The 15,955-nt window shown below is 37.2% G+C and overlaps 1 protein-coding gene across 1 annotated transcript; it reads right to left on the bottom strand.

Moving 5' to 3' along the window:
• Nucleotides 1-856: 856 nt before the first annotated feature.
• Nucleotides 857-9,340, bottom strand: LOC131605323 (uncharacterized). The gene is made up of 3 exons (XM_058877695.1): nucleotides 8,518-9,340; nucleotides 8,053-8,421; nucleotides 857-870 (listed from the first exon to the last, which is right to left on the bottom strand). The coding sequence occupies exons 1-3, from the start codon at nucleotides 9,338-9,340 to the stop codon at nucleotides 857-859; spliced, it is 1,206 nt and encodes a 401-aa protein (XP_058733678.1).
• Between the last annotated feature and the right edge of the window lie 6,615 nt (nucleotides 9,341-15,955).

Genomic DNA, 15,955 nt, shown 5'->3' with positions numbered 1-15,955 from the left:
TTACCGTTCGCCCAAAGACTGACCCATGCCATAGAGGGGCAGGTAGTCTAAGGGGAAGGATCAGAATAAGCCTTTTCGTAGGCAGCCCGAAGATACCTCAGCCTTTTTCCGTAGGCAACTTCCGAGGGTCGAGGTCATATTTGTGTACCGAAGGCAGCATCATTTAGGGTCGTATGACCTTTAATTATCGAGGCAGCATGGCTGAGGTATCCTCAAATTCGAGGGACATGGCTTATTCTGCAAAAAACACAAAGGCAACAGGCAACAGGCAACAGGCAACAAGGCAACAGAGAGGGTTACCCAAAAGCGTGCGTGTGTGCACCAATCACGTGGTTATATTCAGGTAATATTTATCTTGTAATTAGTGATTCTAATTGATTCAGAGTTGCACTCCCTAAATTACTAACCACGCAGTATATAAAGCAATAAAGGGGAAGGGGAAAATGAAACCAGCGGATCCCAACAGGGTTTGACATAAGTAATAATAAAAGCCATAAAATAAGATAAGGTTTAGGGTTACCAAACTCGTAGCCTTGGCAGTTCACAAACCCTGAAAAGGCAAATAACAAATAGGGTGAGTGTATGACTAATTCAGAGGCGAACGGGATTGACCCTAAAATAAAGAATAAATAGGTATATATATAAAAATAATTAAATAAGTAAGGGTACTTAGCTCGGATTTGATCTGATATGGTTGATAGGGCGCTTTTAAGGTTGATCCTGAAAAGAGGCAAGGCAAAAAAAAAAATGAAAGCGACACAAAACCCTAATTTATAAGATAAATCAAATATAATTTAAATTAAATTAACTAGAATTACTCAACTTCGGGTTTTTGAAGGCGCGTGATCGGGAGAAATCATGTTGCTAACCCTGAAAAGGCATAGAAAATAAATAGATCAGTGTATGGCATGATCTTGTAAACCCTGTTTAGGGTATGAAATTAAATAAGAAAATATAGATGATTTAATTAATTATTGGTCTCACGACCTAATTAATTAAATCGGGATAATAAAATTAAATCGAGTGTAAACATAATTTTTTTTTAGGAATTTTTGGAATTAAAATAAGGTATTTATGAATTTTGAAATAACATAGGTAATTAAATATAATTTAAATAAGGGAAATTAAATTAATAATTTAAATATAATGAATATAATAATTTTAATAAATAATAATAAATAAAAAATTGAAAGTAAAAGGTTTTATAAAAAAAAAAACAATATAATTGTTTTACCATAATAAATAAAAGAAGAAAAAAGAAAATAGATATCAAATATATATATAAATAAAAAATAAAAAGTCTGCGTAATTAAAATTAAAAAAATTTCTGGAAAACTTAGCTTTTGATTCAATGCGGACGCGCGTGAATGTCTATGGTGCACCTGCGTACTGGGATGCGTTGGATGAATCTGAATGAAGATCATATGGCTGGCAGGGAGAGGGTGCATGGCATCTCGTGCGTCTTAATCCACCAGATCCATCTGCTTCCCATTTGAAAACGCGCGCGCATGGCCACCAATGGGAGAGCGACGCGTCATCGTCTTCTTCCTTGAAATCTCTGAAACAGACCTTTTACAGCGCATATTGCTCAAAGCGCTGTAAAATTCCTAACCTTTTGTACCTGAAAATAACGAATACGGCCAAACGGCCACAAAAATTTGGCGCGAGGCCATAGACAGATTCGCCTCAACCTCGCGAATCCGATAGTACCCGTCCTAAGGTCTGATTTTGCATGGTTAAAGAAACCCCAATTTAAAAGGACATAAACCCTAACATGGCATCTCCTTCATCTCAACGCCAAAACACAATTAAACATCCAGAAACCATCTATGTGTCACGACAAACATGTATATATGATTCAATCATGAAAAAGATGCATGGATTTATGTAATCGAAACAATTTACGAATAGACTAAGAACGACTTACAGTGGAGTGTTCTTGAGGTATCGAGGCAAGGGAACGATCCAAACACCTTCAGTGATCTTTGAGGAACGTTTTGGAATAGCTAGAACACCTTGAATTGGCCTGGAATTCAGAATTGTGGTTTGAGATTTTCTTGAACTTTTGTACTCGATTTTGGTTCTTTGGAGGCATCCAATTCCTGTTCTTTAGGTCTGCAGCTCTTGCTTATATATGGGAGAGTGAATTAGGTTAACTATTTTTGGAGAGAATCTCATTCAATCTTTGATTTGCAAATTGGAAAAATTTGATTGGAAATATGTTATGAAACCTTCTAAAATTGACCCATATTGACTCAATCTTTTTTTAATTCTTTATGCACGAAATTTTATTGAATTTGGAGAATATTTGCTGATCAAAATAGGTCCAAACCATATCTTTGATAGAATATTTGATTTTTTAGTAATTTACTTGTTTTTAATCATTTTTAAATGATTTAAAAATCAAAATAATCACATAAATCAAAGAAATTCGTGGGAAATAGTTTATGGGCTCCTAATGCCATGAGGAACAAATTTGGATCTTAACAACATAGGCCCATTAGCAAAAAATTCAAAATTCCTTCATATTTTCCCCTCCAAAAGAGCTCAACTTTGCCAAGGCTTATTTCTCTCAATTTTTGAGGTATGGAAGGGTTCTAGGACTTTTTAGAAACCTTGAAGAGTCCTCTAACCAATGTCTTTGGTCTCATATCAAAATTATTTTCCATGTTCATTTTATGTCCTTTTGAAAAAAGTGTCTTTTTGTTGACTTTTGAAAAGGACCTATAATGTATGAAGCCATATCTCTTAAACCATTGACCTATGAGCTCTGATTCTTGAACCATTGGATGGAGGAATGAATTCCCTTTAAAATGAGCTTTAGTGGGAATTTTTCTGATGAAGTATGAATATTTGGTGAATTTTCAAAGTTTGGTTGACTTTTTCAGTTCATGCCCAAAATAGTAACTTTTGACTTTTGACTTCTCTGATCTTTCCTTGCATCATCATGATCAATCCTTGATCAAATGATGATTTTAGGCTTATGAGGATGTTTTTGACCAAATATCTTGAACTTTGACTGTATATTGACTTGAAATGACTATTTTGCCCTTGAGAGTTGACTGTTGACCTAATCAAGATTTGAGGGACTCAATTTGCTCTGATTGGCTTGAAACCTTACATGGAGATTCTTTGGGATATTTGTGACCCTATGGAACCACCTTGAGCTATTGATTTAGTGATTTTCCTTTGAATGACCCAAACCCTAGTTCAGAGCCTTGTATAGGAGAGTGTGTCTATGAGTTTTATGCATTGATCTGATTTTGAATAGGAGGAAATGTATGGGCAAATTTTGGGGTATGACAGCTGCCCCTGTTCAATTATCTTAAACCTGAAGATGTAGAGTGGTTTGTGTGCCAGTCGGTATCTGAAGGTGGAAGATGATTGAACACTAGAATACCAAGAAATTTGCCCTAGCTGAAGTAGAGACCTTTGTTGGTGATGGGCTTAAAGATGCCATCCAGGTGTTTGGAGAAAATGTATGATTGAGGTGGGCTTGAAGATGCCATCTAGATGTTGGGACTGAAGTGTTTGAGAAGTAGTTGTTTAGAGATGGGCTTAAAGATGCCATCTGACTTGATAAGCTCGAGAGTTAGAATGTGTCATACGTTAGACTGTTTCTAGTTTGCATCCGCAGATGTCTGGAAAAACCGTGCGTTAGGCTGAAGATAAATCGTGCGTTAGACTAATCTTGATTGCATCCTCAGATGTCTGGAAAACCGTTTAGGTCGGAGAATAAATCGTGCGTCAGACTATTCTCAATTGCATCCTCAGATGTCTGGAAAACCGTGCGTTAGGTTGATGGATAAGTCGTGCGTTAGACTACCCAATTTGCACCCGTAGATGTCTAGAAGACCGTGCGTTAGGTCGAAGAATAAATCGTGCGTTAGACTATTCTCAATTGCATCCTCAGATGTCTGGAAAACCGTGCGTTAAGTTGATGGATAAGTCGTGCGTTAGACTACCCAATTTGCATCCGTAGATGTTTGGAAGACCGTGCGTTAGATCGAAGAATAAATCGTGCGTTAGACTATTCTCAATTGCATCCTCAGATGTCTGGAAAACCGTGCGTTAGGTTGATGGATAAGTCGTGCGTTAGACTACCCAATTTGCATCCGTAGATGTCTGGAGTGCCGTGCGTTAGGCTTTGAATAAGATTCGAATCTTTGTAATGTACCTGTCAGATAATATTCACTTGGTAACAATGTCAGTTTTATGCAATGTTCATGATGTATGTAATGAATGAGATGGAGTTCTCACAAATAAATGGGGCGCTTTGTATGTTATGTATGAATTATAAATGCATGCAAGGTATGAATATGCATGTGATGTATATGATGTATGGATAAGATTTGTGTTACTCGAATTCTCTTGATTGAGAAGATAAATCTCTATGTCACTGTGATCTTGTCTTGAGGATGCTCAGCTGTGGATTTATGATTTCTTGCTTGGGGATGATCAGTAACTTGATGTACCCTGATTGGGGGATTTAGAGATATTAATAAACCGTGTTGGAGAAGAACAAAGTGTCGGTGGCGTTGAAGATGTCAACTCTGTTGGGGAGCCATGTATTGGTCGGGACGAATATGTTTGAAGATATCTTCTTGAAGGATTGCTCTGTGGGGATATGATCTTGTGAACTTGGCTTTGTGGGGAGACATAGGTGTCTTGACAGTTGCCCCCGGTATTATAGCACTTGCCATTCCTGGATTTGTATTGATTAGAACATGCCAATGAGTATTGATTGAAGATATCAAACTGGACTTGCATAGATTTGCCCCCAGATATTAGGGAATTTGGAAAGATTCGCCTCGCGAGGACTTCATGAGATATGCACTATGGGTGACATGCCCCTAGTAATTATAAACTTAGGACGATACCTCTGACTGTTTTTGCTTTTAAGATTCTCGGAATCTTGACTTGATTGCCCCAGATTGATCGGGAAATAGTTTGAAACCCACTTGGGATGTATGCCTCTTGACTTTTTGGCATTTGAGAGATTTTTGACCGGATTGCCCCAGATTAATTGGGCAAAGCGTGTCGTGCCCCTTGTATATGTAGGAGACATTGCTTCTCGGAGTAATCTTGTCTGTCGGGATAACTTTCAGTCATTAGTTGTACCCTGTGCAAGTTCTTTCTGATGCTAACATTTGAAATTATGTAGCAGAATATGTTTAATAATGAATTCATGAGATGCAATGCATACGTTTGTCTTGAGTTTTTGAAAAACCTTTAACACATGAGATGTAAAAACACGACACTTGTAAAAAAAATGATATTTGTAATAATGTGATGTTTGTAAAAACAGGATATCAACTTAACATTTGTAGTAAACCTTAAGGAGTCGGGATACCCTTTTTTGGTGACAGTATGCTTTCGAACTAACCATGCTTCAATTAGGACTTTCAAGGGTTGTAACGTGGCTTGGTTCACGGTTTAAGAAACAAAGGATAAAGGCTCAAAGTTTATTTATACCCACCCCTCTTCGTGATGATCTTCAGTCCTAAACTCAGTTAATTCGGCTTATGCATTCAGGTTCCAAGAGACTTTTGGATTTGCACCTTTGATAATGATGATGATTCACAAGCAGAGAGAATTTTTGAGATGGCAGTCACTTCTTCCTTTCGGTAGTCATAACTTTGAGTTATTCAAGAATTTATTGACTTCTTTTTTTTCATCTTTTTTTGATATCCCTAACTTTTGCCTGAACTGTTTATTTTGAGCTTACAGTCAGCGGGATGCCTTGATTTTTGCCTAAGTCATCTTTTGATTTTTTCTTGACTTAGCAGGCTTTTCTTTGTATATATGTTTTTTCATTTTTCTTTTTTGAAAGATATTGACTGCCTTGTTTGATGATTGATGAACCGTCATTGTCTTTTGGTTGACATCTCCAACACTTCTTTGATGTGTGCGGATGAACGCTTATGATTGAAACCTTTGTTGAAAGGTGTACTAAATGATTCTCTTAAAATAGAATGCACAGCCAAATTAACTGAGAACTACCCTGCCCCAGGTTATAATCAAAGGTTTTGAATAAAACTCCTACGCCTTAGGCTCAAAGGGGTTGACGAGGGATTAGCATCCTTATATCTCCACTGTTTAGGAATTGAAACAATGCCTGTACATCGTCAGCATAGTCCGTTCAAAAGCATACTGTATGAAGTTGCGGTATCGTTTTCCTCATCCTCCCTCAAAAGGTATACAACTTTAGCAGGAGTTGAGTATCACAAAAACATATGCAGAATAAAGACATAACTTAAAATGAGTGATAGCGAAATAATTTATTCAAGACAAACATATGCAATGCACTGATGATAATTATTAAAACAGATAATGTCTATCATAATTTGAATGTTTTAAACAAACAGAATAGAAATTGCAAATGAAAGTAAATCTAATGATTAAAAGTTCATCCACTTCAGACATTAGTCAGTCTTGTCGTGATTATGCCTGGGAGTAGTGATCACTACAGGAGTCTTGGGATGAGGGAATTTAATTTCGCCAGTATCGATCATATCTTGGATCTTGTTCTTCAATGGCCAACAATCATTCGTATCGTGTCCAGGGCTATTGGAGTGATATGCGCACCTCGCATCGGGTTATAGCTAGGAGCGGAAGTGTTGGGCTTTATAGGAGGATCCCTCACAGTAATCAAGTTTGCTCTCAACAAATGTTGTAATGCCTGAGCCAACGGCATGTTGATCTTTGTGAACTGACGCTTGGGTGCGGCTACCTTGCGTCTTTGTTGCGGAGCTAGTGTAGAGGTCAGAACTGTCCCCATAAATTGGTTATGTTCATCGTGATCTTTCCGGTCGTACACAGTATGAGGTTTCTCAGGAGAGTGGAAGTCAATGGTCTTGTCATCGATTAAGTCTTGGATCTTATTCTTCAGCGTCCAACAGTTATTAGTGTCATGTCCAGGACTATCAGAGTGATAGGCACACCTTGCATTAGGATTATAACGAGAAGAGGAAGTACTAGGATTCCTCGGAGGGTCCTTCAAAGTGATTAGCCCTTTCTTCAGCAATTGTTGCAACGCTTCGGCCAGAGTCATATTGATCTTTGTGAATTGACGCTTAGGTGTATCCGACTTGTGTCTTTGTTGTGGAACGGGTGTAGAGATCAGAATTGCCCCTACAGATTGGTGGTGTTCATTGCGACCTTTCCGATTATACCCATCCTTAGCCATATGAGGTTCCTCAGGTGAGTTGACGTCGATGATCTTGTCATCAATGAGGTCTTGGATCTTGTGCTTTAATGGTCCACAATCCTCTGTATCATGACCAGGACTATTCGAATGATAAGCACATCTCGCATGGTACTTATACCCAGGAGCGGGATTAGTAGGAAATGAATATGGAGGCAATAGAGTTATCAAGTTCTGATTGAGCAGTTGTTGCAAAGCTTGAGACAGCGGCATGTGTAGTGGAGTAAATGATCGCTTAGGTTTGGATTTCCGACTATCTTCACTACCTTGAAGCTTATGTTGATCCTTCTCCTTCTCGATCAGAAGTGTCTTTAATTCTTCTTGCCCCTTGGCCAAGTGAAAGATTATTTCTCGGAATTGGTTGTTCTGAGCTTGGAGATTCTTGACAGATTGTTCGAGATCCATCTTTCTTACTGAAATAAACAGCGGAAAGATGAGGCATTTGTCTTTATGAAACCTGTGATGCAATGTTTATGAATGACATGATTATGCATATGCAATGTTTTCAAGAGATTAAAGGACTTTTAACACATATCAAAAGGAAAATAAAAAAAAATGTTATTAATAATAATAATAATAAGTTTCAGGAGCTCATGGCTTTATATCTTTTTTAGAGTTACATTAAAATACTCTAAAAATAAATAACATAATAATAATAAAACAAATAGGAAATCAATCTTCGAGTCGGCGCTTTCTCTTCAAACTTCAAACTTCTTCCTTGTGAGCCTTAATCATCTCATTTCTCTCTTGGACAAGTCTATCAATCTCTTGCTCCCATGATTGTATCTGATCGGGAGAGATGAAGTCTTCAATCTTCCATTTGCGGGAGAAGTAATCAAGCATACTATCGCGCTCTTTGGCATTGGCCGCCATTATTGCTTTTTCTTCCTCCACTTCACGTAGGCGTTTTTCCAAGTCAGCTTTTTCTTGTCTTAGGCAAGCAATGGTGGCAGCAAGGTCTTCATTAGGAGCGGGTACATATGGTTCTACTTCCACATGAACAACGGGAGGAGTAATCCTTGGAACTATAGGAGTATCGGATGGATATGGTATGCCATACTCAACCACTCGATCATAAACCCATTTAAAATAAAGACCTGAAGGGATGTGATTCTTCATTCCTAATTCTCTTACTCCTATTTTCTTCACCTTGGTCCAAGCTTTTATGAACAATTTCTTTTTTCCAGTAGGGTCCGCACCATAATCAAAATTTTCTGCACTAAGATATATGGAACGAGGCTTGTCTTTTAGAGCGAAACCAAATTGATGTCGAGCCAGAATAGGATTATAAGTTATTCCCCCTCGAGTACCAAGAAGAGGTACATTAGGGAAATCCCCACAACTATCGAACAAGTGAGATCCTTCAAACCCCTTTTGACTCCAAATAACATCGTTGTAGGAAAGCTTGATGATTCTTTGAGCCCAAGTCCAACCTTCTTCATTCTTTATTGTAGAACGGGATAAGTGCGAAATAATCCACTTATGCAACAATGGTGCGCATCCGAGAATACAACCTTTGCCTTTAGATGATCGATGATGGATGGAATGCAACAAGTCACCCAATAAAGTAGGAACCGGATTGTTACTAATGAAGATCTTGAGAGCAATCACATCCACAATTTTATCATAGCGAGGGAACAACACTTGTCCATAGATTATGCAAGCAAGAACTTTTTCAAGAGCATCCATACTTGTAGCATTAATCAAAATGTCAGCTTGATTATACAAGAAGTCAATCGGTAAACCAGTATATTCTCCTTTATTCACCCAAACTTTCTTGATTTCTGATCGAGGCAAATGCAATGCAGCAGCAACATCTTCCAACTTAGGAGTCTCTTCTTCACCAGTGTAGGGCATCTGATCAAGTACCGGCAACCTTAAAATAGAAGAGAATTCTTCCAATGTAGGAACCAACTGAAAATCCCTATAAGTGAAGCAATGTAGTAGAGGATCATAAAACCGGATCATGGTGTTGAGGAGTGCTTCATCCACTTTAGTTCGTACCAAACTGATTAGCTTATTAAGAGACTCGGAAAGCACGAGGGAACCAGAAACATTGTCACAAAGCAACTTCAAAGGTGTAGGCACTCCTTTAAAGCTAAGGCAAAAAGGCTTACGAACTTTAATTTCCATGACCTACAAAACAAATTATGGTTAACAATCCTTTAATCCCTTGAATGGAGTTAGTCATGCTATGTATGGATGATGCATGTATGCATGATGCACATACACAAATAAGTCACACAAATCACACAATTTTTGGCTTATGGTTTGCATGGAGTCTGATTAGGTGTCCTTCCCAAGGGCATTTCTATGGATAAGGAGATTTCAGCAACGGGTTCTACCAAGCGACTCAGAATTGTCAGCCCCCTCTAAAGCACCCTCGAACATGGTAAATGCATACCACGCAATGATACTTTAGGAAGAAACCTATCTGATCTGTAGTATCGGGTAGCGACCATAACTTGGCATGCACCAAGAATAGCCCTCCCACTACGTTCCTAAAAGCCAGGATGGGTTAAGGGTAACTAAAGGTCCTTGAGCTCTGACGCACCCAAAGATACATGCATAAACCTCTCTCATGCAAAAGAGGTACACAATAACCAGTGGAGGCCTAACTCAAGTGTGAACTTCATTATGACCAACCCCAAGCATGCACAAGGGGGTCTCCATGACTATGCCACTCCTAATCTTAAGTGTTCTTGAATCCGGGAATAGGATTCGTCCTTCAATTTTCCCAAAACGCCCCTGAAAAATAAAACAAACAAAACAAACAATAGAAAACATTTAAGTGATTCCTAAACTTTTAAGGTAACCCCTCTTTTATCGAATTATCCCCAGCGGAGTCGCCAGTTCTGTAATATGGTGAACTGACTTTTTATCGATCGAAATGTCGCGGTTAAGCAAGAGTCGCCATCGACTTTTATTTTATCCAAACAAATTCAGAAAGGCTAAAAGAAACAGAAAAAACCTTTTTAAGAAATCTAAGTTCGGGGGGTAATTTATGCAAAGGGAAGGTGTAAGACACCCTTTGCATCCATGGTTTTCCATGGGCTCTTAATTGCTTTGCTTGCTCGTTTGTTTTTAGAAAAAGTAGATGAAAGAAAAAAAGTGGACTTTAGCTCGTAAATGAGCGTAGCCAGTTTTTGAAGAATTGTGAGAAAGAATATGAAAATTGAGCATTGCAAAGCAATTAGGGGCAATTACCTTAAACTCAGATGGTAGGTCTCTTTTTAGCCTTTCAGAATGAAAGGGTCAATCCTTGCCATAAGAGGGCAGAAAGCCTTTCGTTTGGAGGTTGAAGGGTCGTCGAGTTATCGTTCTCCCAAAGACTGACCCATGCCATAGAGGGGCAGGTAGTCTAAGGGGAAGGATCAGAATAAGCCTTTTCGTAGGCAGCCAGAAGATACCTCAGCCTTTTTCCGTAGGCAACTTCCGAGGGTCGAGGTCATATTTGTGTACCGAAGGCAGCATCATTTAGGGTCGTATGACCTTTAATTATCGAGGCAGCATGGCTGAGGTATCCTCAAATTCGAGGGACATGACTTATTCTGCAAAAAACACAAAGGCAACAGGCAACAGGCAACAGGCAACAAGGCAACAGAGAGGGTTACCCAAAAGCGTGCGTGTGTGCACCAATCACGTGGTTATATTCAGATAATATTTATCTTGTAATTAGTGATTCTAATTGATTCAGAGTTGCACTCCCTAAATTACTAACCACGCAGTATATAAAGCAATAAAGGGGAAGGGGAAAATGAAACCAGCGGATCCCAACAGGGTTTGACATAAGTAATAATAAAAGCCATAAAATAAGATAAGGTTTAGGGTTACCAAACTCGTAGCCTTGGCAGTTCACAAACCCTGAAAAGGCAAATAACAAATAGGGTGAGTGTATGACTAATTCAGAGGCGAACGGGATTGACCCTAAAATAAAGAATAAATAGGTATATATATAAAAATAATTAAATAAGTAAGGGTACTTAGCTCGGATTTGATCTGATATGGTTGATAGGGCGCTTTTAAGGTTGATCCTGAAAAGAGGCAAGGCAAAAAAAAATGAAAGCGACACAAAACCCTAATTTATAAGATAAATCAAATATAATTTAAATTAAATTAACTAGAATTACTCAACTTCGGGTTTTTGAAGGCGCGTGATCGGGAGAAATCATGTTGCTAACCCTGAAAAGGCATAGAAAATAAATAGATCAGTGTATGGCATGATCTTGTAAACCCTGTTTAGGGTATGAAATTAAATAAGAAAATATAGATGATTTAATTAATTATTGGTCTCACGACCCAATTAATTAAATCGGGATAATAAAATTAAATCGAGTGTAAACATAATTTTTTTTTAGGAATTTTTGGAATTAAAATAAGGTATATATGAATTTTGAAATAACATAGGTAATTAAATATAATTTAAATAAGGGAAATTAAATTAATAATTTAAATATAATGAATATAATAATTTTAATAAATAATAATAAATAAAAAATTGAAAGTAAAAGGTTTTATAAAAAAAAACAATATAATTGTTTTACCATAATAAATAAAAGAAGAAAAAAGAAAATAGATATCAAATATATATATAAATAAAAAATAAAAAGTCTGCGTAATTAAAATTAAAAAAATTTCTGGAAAACTTAGCTTTTGATTCAATGCGGACGCGCGTGAATGTCTATGGTGCACCTGCGTACTGGGATGCGTTGGATGAATCTGAATGAAGATCATATGGCTGGCAGGGAGAGGGTGCATGGCATCTCGTGCGTCTTAATCCACCAGATCCATCTGCTTCCCATTTGAAAACGCGCGCGCATGGCCACCAATGGGAGAGCGACGCGTCATCGTCTTCTTCCTTGAAATCTCTGAAACAGACCTTTTACAGCGCATATTGCTCAAAGCGCTGTAAAATTCCTAACCTTTTGTACCTGAAAATAACGAATACGGCCAAACGGCCACAAAAATTTGGCGCGAGGCCATAGACAGATTCGCCTCAACCTCGCGAATCCGATAGTACCCGTCCTAAGGTCTGATTTTGCATGGTTAAAGAAACCCCAATTTAAAAGGACATAAACCCTAACATGGCATCTCCTTCATCTCAACGCCAAAACACAATTAAACATCCAGAAACCATCTATGTGTCACGAAAAACATGTATATATGATTCAATCATGAAAAAGATGCATGGATTTATGTAATCGAAACAATTTACGAATAGACTAAGAACGACTTACAGTGGAGTGTTCTTGAGGTATCGAGGCAAGGGAACGATCCAAACACCTTCAGTGATCTTTGAGGAACGTTTTGGAATAGCTAGAACACCTTGAATTGGCCTGGAATTCAGAATTGTGGTTTGAGATTTTCTTGAACTTTTGTACTCGGATTTGGTTCTTTGGAGGCATCCAATTCCTGTTCTTTAGGTCTGCAGCTCTTGCTTATATATGGGAGAGTGAATTAGGTTAACTATTTTTGGAGAGAATCTCATTCAATCTTTGATTTGCAAATTGGAAAAATTTGATTGGAAATATGTTATGAAACCTTCTAAAATTGACCAATATTGACTCAATCTTTTTTTAATTCTTTATGCACGAAATTTTATTGAATTTGGAGAATATTTGCTGATCAAAATAGGTCCAAACCATATCTTTGATAGAATATTTGATTTTTTAGTAATTTACTTGTTTTTAATCATTTTTAAATGATTTAAAAATCAAAATAATCACATAAATCAAAGAAATTCGTGGGAAATAGTTTATGGGCTCCTAATGCCATGAGGAACAAATTTGGATCTTAACAACATAGGCCCATTAGCAAAAAATTCAAAATTCCTTCATATTTTCCCCTCCAAAATAGCTCAACTTTGCCAAGGCTTATTTCTCTCAATTTTTGAGGTATGGAAGGGTTCTAGGACTTTTTAGAAACCTTGAAGAGTCCTCTAACCAATGTCTTTGGTCTCATATCAAAATTATTTTCCATGTTCATTTTATGTCCTTTTGAAAAAAGTGTCTTTTTGTTGACTTTTGAAAAGGACCTATAATGTATGAAGCCATATCTCTTAAACCATTGACCTATGAGCTCTGATTCTTGAACCATTGGATGGAGGAATGAATTCCCTTTAAAATGAGATTTAGTGGGAATTTTTCTGATGAAGTATGAATATTTGGTGAATTTTCAAAGTTTGGTTGACTTTTTCAGTTCATGCCCAAAATAGTAACTTTTGACTTTTGACTTCTCTGATCTTTCCTTGCATCATCATGATCAATCCTTGATCAAATGATGATTTTAGGCTTATGAGGATGTTGTTGACCAAATATCTTGAACTTTGACTGTATATTGACTTGAAATGACTATTTTGCCCTTGAGAGTTGACTGTTGACCTAATCAAGATTTGAGGGACTCAATTTGCTCTGATTGGCTTGAAACCTTACATGGAGATTCTTTGGGATATTTGTGACCCTATGGAACCACCTTGAGCTATTGATTTAGTGATTTTCCTTTGAATGACCCAAACCCTAGTTCAGAGCCTTGTATAGGAGAGTGTGTCTATGAGTTTTATGCATCGATCTGATTTTGAATAGGAGGAAATGTATGGGGAAATTTTGGGGTATGACACGAAGAAAGAGGGAGTTAATCTATCCTTGAGAATGGTCCAAATAAAACATTAGTGTTAGTACCATGGTTTTAGGATTGGCAACAATTTTGTTAAGACATGGTTCATGAAATATGCTAAGGAAGATGCCATTATAACTTGATCAAACATATACAACAGTATGTGAAGGTTGCATTGAAGACATGTGTTCTAACAGATGTTGTGACATGCTGAACAAGAACATCAGAAAAAACTATTTTAGATCTTGAGAGATTTGATTTGATCATGTGATATTTCTTTCGGATATATTACAGATGTTTGCGTAGGTCAAGTAGATTTAATTTGGAACTATTGAACCAAATATCCAATAGTTAAAGTTTCTAAAATTGGATATTGAGACAATTTAGGAAACTTGATGATTTGTTCCAAGAATAAAAAAGTTTCCTCTGCAGAATTGTTGCAGCTCTCAGCTTGTGGATCAAGTAATATTTGGGTAAAGGTTTCGAAGCCCATGGACTGTTGTAGACTATTTTAAGAGAACCATAGACCTAATATAATCAACTTTAACAATTGTAAAATTATGGGACATCTTGAGTCAGAGGTTTTGAGAGTCTCTTGTGTTTTAAGTCACCCATGTATCTTTTGATACAGTGTGGTAGACTGATTGTTACATGAATGTTTGTCAAGTTATTGTTCTTACTCTTTAAGCTTTTAAGCATAGAGTTGAGTATTGTTCTTGGTTGAAGCTTTTAAGCAAAATAAATTATTGTTCTTAGTTGAAGCTTTGAAGCAAAACTATGTATATTATACTAGAAGTGTAATCTTCCTTTTTGTCACTAGTTTGTGATTAGTTTTGTCACTGAGATTGTGACTTGTTTTGAAACAATAACTGGGATTATGACTGTTTGTTTATCACTAAGGTGATTATGAAGTGAGATGGTGATTTCTCATATCTAGATGTTGATTTCTAGGTAGAAGTGGCACTGAGTAGTGATTAAGTGAGAAGTTGTAAACTGGGACTAGTTAGACTTTGAATTGATACTACTAATAATAGATTTCTTTCTTGGCTTGGTAGCCCCTAGATTAGGTGTTTTGTTGCACTAAACTGGGTTAATAATTGACCGTGTTATTTACCATTCTGCAAAGTAATTCTGCATGATTTTTGTTTGGTAAAATGTGTTTGTCAGTAGATCATGTCAAGACATCTGTCTTAATATTGGGATGTGTGTTGAGACATCTATCTGAACCTGTCTCTGTGATGTTCATCATTGTGTAGTTTAAATCTGCATATATACAGTCTGGTGTGGTTTGTTATGTTATGTTATGTGTGTTCAGAATATGTTATAACATATGTCTTAACATCAGGTTCTGATGATGGGACATCACCAGGGACATGTATTGCAAGTTCCAGAATTTCAATTAGTAACAAATGTAACCAAAGAGTTATGGAAATATTAGTAACAGTAAATTACCGTATGCAAAATGCAACTTATTATCAACTACTTTGTCTTCTAAAGACAACCTTTGCCCAATTTCCAGTACAGGTAGACCGAACATACACTCCCTAATTGTACTCATGAATCTCCGTTAAGTCGATGAATTAATTAAGGTAGACCATATCAACGTAGGTTGCACTTTTGTCCATAAACATGGATGTGTCAACTAGGAACAAGAGGTAACACCTCAATGCACACTATCGATGTACCCAACCTGAATATCATCACCTTAGGCATGCACAACCATATGTAGATGGTCTTTATAAACTTTTTCAAAGAATTTCTGGTGCCAGCTACCTCATTTACAGCATCAGTTGAGTCAACTCCCAAATAGGTAACCATCATCTCGGTAGCTTCTTCTTGATTGAGCCTTCCTTGGTCTAATAAGTTCCCATGATGGGAAGATGTATAAGGCATGAGACACCATCCAGGATGATGGACGCATCACTATCAGGATGCAATCAGTTTATAAATTTTGCCTTCACGCCATGGCTTATGGTCTTGTACACATCAGCAGATAACAAATGTAATGCAAACATAATTAAATATATCTCTCCTTCCTATACATGCCTAGCAGCATGGTCTTCATAGAAATGAAATAAAAAGGTGCCATATTGGCCTCTTTGATCTACAGGGGAATCAATATCAGTAGTGGGTTCC

Source organism: Vicia villosa, linkage group LG5 (genome assembly GCF_029867415.1).
Source record: "Vicia villosa cultivar HV-30 ecotype Madison, WI linkage group LG5, Vvil1.0, whole genome shotgun sequence".
Lineage (NCBI taxonomy): Eukaryota > Viridiplantae > Streptophyta > Magnoliopsida > Fabales > Fabaceae > Vicia > Vicia villosa.
The sequence above is the reverse complement of the archived record's forward strand: the minus strand, read 5'-3'. Positions and strand labels throughout refer to the sequence as shown.